This window comes from Apodemus sylvaticus, chromosome 20, assembly GCF_947179515.1.
Source record: "Apodemus sylvaticus chromosome 20, mApoSyl1.1, whole genome shotgun sequence".
Taxonomy (NCBI): domain Eukaryota; kingdom Metazoa; phylum Chordata; class Mammalia; order Rodentia; family Muridae; genus Apodemus; species Apodemus sylvaticus.
Window position 1 is genome coordinate 28,798,615 of NC_067491.1, and position 6,000 is coordinate 28,804,614.

The 6,000-nt window shown below is 35.1% G+C and overlaps 1 protein-coding gene across 1 annotated transcript in view; it reads left to right on the forward strand.

Annotated features, from left to right (window-relative positions):
- The window catches only part of Slc6a15 (solute carrier family 6 member 15), a 28,437-nt gene extending 23,259 nt beyond the window's left edge, over positions 1 to 5,178 (forward strand). The window contains exons 10-11 of the mRNA XM_052165627.1: positions 3,491 to 3,653; positions 4,807 to 5,178. Of these exons, the coding sequence (XP_052021587.1) occupies positions 3,491 to 3,653; positions 4,807 to 5,178 (535 nt within the window). The remainder of the gene's footprint in view (positions 1 to 3,490; positions 3,654 to 4,806) is intronic.
- Positions 5,179 to 6,000: the final 822 nt, after the last annotated feature.

The following is a 6,000-nucleotide window of genomic DNA, read 5'->3' on the forward strand; positions in this document are numbered from 1 at the left end:
GAGAGAGAGAGAGAGAGAGAGAGAGGGGGAGGGGGAGGGGGAGGGGGAGGGGGACGGGGACGGGGAGGGGGAGGGGGAGAGGGAGAGCGAGAGGGAGAGGGAGAGGGAGAGGAAGACAGAGACACAGAGCCAGAGAGACACAGTGAGTTAATGGTCTATAGTAACAGGCAGAATTGGGAAAATGATACATATATCATTTGCTGCATAATAACTTCAAATGTAAGTAACTGAATTTTCTGTATATCTAAATTTCAATAACACACATGTTAGGGGAAAAGAATGAAATATCAAGCTCATAACTGTCGAAAAGTGATCTTTGAAATACTTATTCAATACAAGTCATTTTAAATGTTAAAATGTTTGTTTCTACCTGACATGTAGATTAAATGATGAGTCTTATATAAAGTACATATTGGATAAAGACTCAAGTCCTCTTTCGGTGACTTAAATTGCATTACTGGTATTGAATGATTGCTTTGACAAAGCTCAGGATGTCTTATTTATTATTGCCCAAAGCTATAAGCCAGAAAGAATAGGAAATTTAATTTAATAATCATGTTTCATGTATCAAAAGTAGCAATAGAAATATGAAATGTAAATAAAGCTTCATGCTTTCATGGCAGTTGAAAACCATTCTGGGTCAGTGAAATGTGTGGAGACTAAGGTGACTGGGGAGATGGTTCAGTGAGCGAAGCACTTACAGCTAGGATAGAGAAGAAAGTTCGTGTGAACATGTTGGGCATGATGGCTTTCCCGTAATCCATGGTCTCAGAAAACAAACAAAAGAGTGTTCCCTTCCAAAGCCAACTCTACGCTGAGGAGAAAATGAGGAGGAGATAATTGATTTAGTAAGATAGATTAATCAGGATCACTGCAAGAAGAAAGAAGAGATTAATGAGAGGAGGAACCCAGAACTCATAGGTATGAGACATTACAATGCCGAAATAGAGGTGTCTTAATTCTTCCTTCCTGAAAATTCATGAAAATGAATTTTATTTAAATGTATTCAAGTCTCACGGAAAGTAAGTAAGTCATTTCAAAGGAAAGAAAATGAGGGTCTGAGACACAGTAAAGAATGAAAAACTAGAAATATTTCACAGGATACTCAAGTGAAGGTTTAGAATTGATGGAGACTTCAAAAGGATAGAATTTTGGGGTTATTTAAATTTTCAAAATTATGATAGAGAAAAAAGTAGATTTAAAAACAGGCCTGTTGGAAGTCAGGATAGAATTGTGCACAAATGAGGGTCAAAATAAAAGGAACTTAAAAGGAAGCACAGTGGTTAATTGCACGGAAATAGAAAATAATTTTTATTTTTATATTTTTTATAAAATGAAGTAAAGAAATGATTGGTTTAGAGGAGGGAATGTAGCAGAAGTTAAGAAAAGACTTTGTATGGCTGGAGAGATGAGTCAGCTCTTAAGAGCACTGACCGCTCTTATGCAGGTCCTGAGTTCAAATCCCAGGAACCACATGGTGGCTCAAAACCATGAGACCTGATGCCCTTTTCTAGAGTGTCTGAAGACAAGTACAGTGTACTTATATATGATAAGTAAATAAATAAATCTTAAAGAAAAGACTTTATATATACATGCACACATACATATAGGTATATATCATATATATTTATTTGCTCTGATATATATAACTTGCTTTTATATATCCATATTATTTATATATATAAAGCATTCTCTAATACATATATCTCTATATTATATATAATATATTTATATCTAATAAATGTACTAATACATATGTTTTATATATTAGAGGAAGATATGCATATCTATATTTATTAGATGTATATATATATACCAGAACAAATACAAAAACTATACTGATGAAGCTGACCTGAAATAAGTAATTTTGTGATTGTTGAAGGGGTACACAGAGTTCTTCATAAGAAGATGTAATAGCTGATACCAGATCTCTAAGTTTTTAGTACTAGAAAAAATACATAGCATTATACCAAACAAAACTTGATTTTGATAAAGCAAAATCATTTGTAGTGAAAATATGCTTGTCAACAGAAATTCTTTCAAATGTCATTTGTAAACAAGATATGTTTATAATAATGTAAAGAAAAACTAACTTTTTACTTGGGTAAGCTGACATTTGAGTGTAGCAACTTTTGATAATTACAGTTGTCAAAAAAAAGTAAGTAAAATTATTATGATCTCACTGTAGAATTCACCAGAGATCTGGAGTTAGATTCCTAGAAAGTCTGTAAGAAACATCAGTACAAGATCTAGTGGGTGACAGTTAAGATTCACTTCATTTATTTCTGAATTTACCACTCCATTACATTTTCATTCATGTGTGTGTGTTAAACACACTACAATGCACCCATGGGAGACAGGGGACCATTTTCAAGTACTTGGTCTCTCTTTCCATTGTGTGGTTTCTGGGGACCTAATTCAGGCCATTGGTGGCCAGACCCTTTACTCACTTAGTCATCTTGGTTGCCTCAAGATTCACTTTCTGCTAAGCATAAAGGAAGGTGACTACTTTGCACTGGTTGTATGCTGTTAGAGTATTGGTCCTGTATACCTGATGACTTTTTCTCTATAAAGTATGGCACAATAACCAGACAAAGTCAGAAAAGTAATTCTGACCAGCACTCTGCTTTTATGGTTAACTTGTGAAGAGTAAAGGAAATAGGTAACTTTGTAAAGAAGAAGATGGAGATGGCCTCATACAATTGCCACTGAGAAATTATAGGACAAAATAGACAATCCTTATAAATACAAAATATAGGGGAGGAACTTGAAGAATGTTCCCATTTTGTAATTCATTTACATATCGTTCAGAATGACACTACTAAAAAACAGTGAAAATTCCCAAAATATATAAAGACCCATTAGAGGTATTTAATGATATCACATAATCATTACTGTTTTTGCTAAATGATAATGAAGATGATTAATATAACAGCTCATTTCACATTCATAAAATAGATAATCATCCATAGTACACTTCAATAATTGGCCAAATGTTTACATTAACCAAATAATTATTTTGTTAAGTAGATATTTAATGTATAAATCATCTTTTATTATGAATTTGTGCATAGTTGTATTTATGCATATATTGAAGTTATGTCTGTTCTTGTGCTTGTGGCGGCCAACGGTTAACAATGGGCTCTCCTATTTCATTGCTACCCATTTTATTAATTATTTATTTATTCTGGAAAGGGTCTCTCACTGGCTGACAAGTAAGCCCCCAGGATTTGCTACTCTTCACTTCCCTAGCACTGAGGTTTATTTGCATATTTGTGTGTCTTGGATTTTATGGGGTTGCTGGAATCTAAACTTGGGCCCATGGTAGGCTTGGGCTTGAATGGTAGGCTCTTAGTTCAAAGAGCTATCCCTTTATTCCTTGAAGCTGTGATAAGTACAAAACTTACTGAAGTGTTTAAATATAGACTTCTGTCCAGTTATTAAGACAATGTAATAAAATGGAAGAATAATTAATTTTTTTTTTACTCAGGTTTCTAGAAGACCTCACAGATATGTTAGGATTTGCTCCAAGCAAATATTACTATTATATGTGGAAATACATTTCTCCTCTAATGCTACTAACATTGCTAATAGCTAGCATTGTGAATATGGGATTAAGTCCTCCTGGATATAACGCATGGATCAAGGAGAAGGTAAAACACAAAATAAGAAGGTTTATTTAAAGTGACAATATGTCACCACTCTGTATTTTGTTTTCACATATTTGCTTTGTAGATTTTTTTTTCTTTTGAGTGTACTCTTTGGTTTGGAGATGCTAAGATTTATACTATGTACCTCCCACAGCTGTGATGCTTATAATACACTATGAACTTCTTATGAACAAATGAGACTGTCAGTCTTTCACTTACTATTAAACCAGATCTCTTCACCTTATAACTGAAGAACAGTGGTTGTATAGCTTTTGACTCCTCAAAACAGAAATCTTCCAGAAATATTTTTCTATAGAAATTCATTACATTTCAGCTACTTCCAACATTCAAAATACATATTAGTGATATAGATATAATTTATACATATACTGAATCAGGGATTTATTACAATAGTTTCCTATGACCAGACTCTATGGAAGGTCTGTTTTCTGGTAGAACTAGTCACATTGGCTCAAACATGAGACCTGTGTTAGCTATTATAGACCAGTGTGCTTACTTTAACTATCCTGTGCTCAATAATTCTAAAAAAAATAAAAAAAAGAAAATCACAATGGAATTACAGACCAGCCTGCCATCCTTATCAAAACTCTTGGAACCAGATGTGCTTCAAAGTTTAGGTTTACAAATTTTTGAAAGATAGTATAGTACAAATATTTATTGCTTAGTGATGAAATACACCAAAACAGTGACTGAGAGGTCACAGAATTACTTTCAAATTTGATGGTCTTCCTAGGCTAACAGATGCAGTTGCATTCATGTTGAGGAGTTGGATTCTCTCTCTCTCTCTCTCTCTCTCTCTCTCTCTCTCTCTCTCTCTCTCTCTCTGTGTGTGTGTGTGTGTGTGTGTGTGTGTGTGTGTGTGTATGTATGTATGTGTATGTCTTTCTCCCTCTGACTCCCCTTTTCTTTATCTTATTCTTCGGTTCTATCAAGCTTTACATAGCTGGAATTCTAGCCACATTATGAACTTTATTATCATTGAATTGGTTGAATGTCACTTCCATTACTTACTGTCAGTCAGAGAAAGCAATATAAGTATCCCAAAATTTAACATATAAACCCCAAATCAATGTATCTCCTTCCTATGAGCACCTAGAAAAACTGCTGACATGTATTCTCTCCCTGGCCTTTCCAGGCTTCTGAAGAATTTCTGAGCTACCCAATGTGGGGCATGGTTGTCTGTTTCTCTCTGATGGTGCTGGCAATACTTCCTGTCCCAGTGGTGTTCATCATTCGTCGCTGCAACCTCATAGATGATACTTCTGGTAACTTGGCCTCCGTGACCTATAAGAGAGGAAGAGTCCTGAAAGAACCTGTAAACTTGGAAGGAGATGACGCAAGCCTCATTCATGGAAAGATACCAAGTGAAATGTCATCTCCAAGTTTTGGTAAAAATATTTATCGAAAACAAAGTGGTTCCCCGACACTGGACACTGCTCCCAATGGACGCTATGGGATTGGGTATTTGATGGCAGACATGCCAGATATGCCAGAGTCTGACTTGTAACTGAGAGAATGCAAGGGTTGAGCTTGGCTAATTTTTTTCAATGAGCATTGGTTCTACTATGAGAAGTATTGGGCTTCACTTATCACAAGGTGATCTCAGGTGTCCACAGCTGTGATCTTTAATCCCAACAGTTTAAGATAGTTCAAGAACAATAACCCTCAGTTTACAATTGTAAAGAAATAATTGCCGACAAAGCTTACATTGACTGAGGCCATATTTTGCCAGGATTTTTTAAAAAGCACTTTGGCATATTTTCAAGTATTTTTATCTCTTAAAAAAGGTGTTACCTCAGTTTCTAATAATTTCTGGATTTAATATTATTGGCAATTTAAGAAACCCTGGTATATCTTATAATTCATAATTTTGCCTTCAGAGTAAGTTCCAGTATTACCATGAACAGTTGTGCGAGCCGGTGTCTCTCAGCATATTTCTGTGAGTTCTGTAGATACTCTGTACTTAATTTTGGTAGAATTGAAACCTTCTTAGGCACCTAGTTGGAGAAAACTGTGAAGTATTTTCTTAGTGGCAGAGACCAATAGTATCAAATGGTAAGAAGGCACTGAGGCTGTACGAGAGGTCAGGCCCAGATGTGTGTGACTGAGGGTACCATGCGGTAGCTGTATATTTTGTGTAAAATAGGTGTGTGGAAATGATCGAAGGGAGTGACGCCATACTCTCAAGAATTATACAGACTGCATTTTTCTTATGCCATGTGCCTAAAACCTACTTAATATTTATTGTGGTTTTGAGATCACTTAGAGTATATTTATATAATATACTTGCGATACATAGAGATGCATATCAGGACTCTAAGTGCTGATT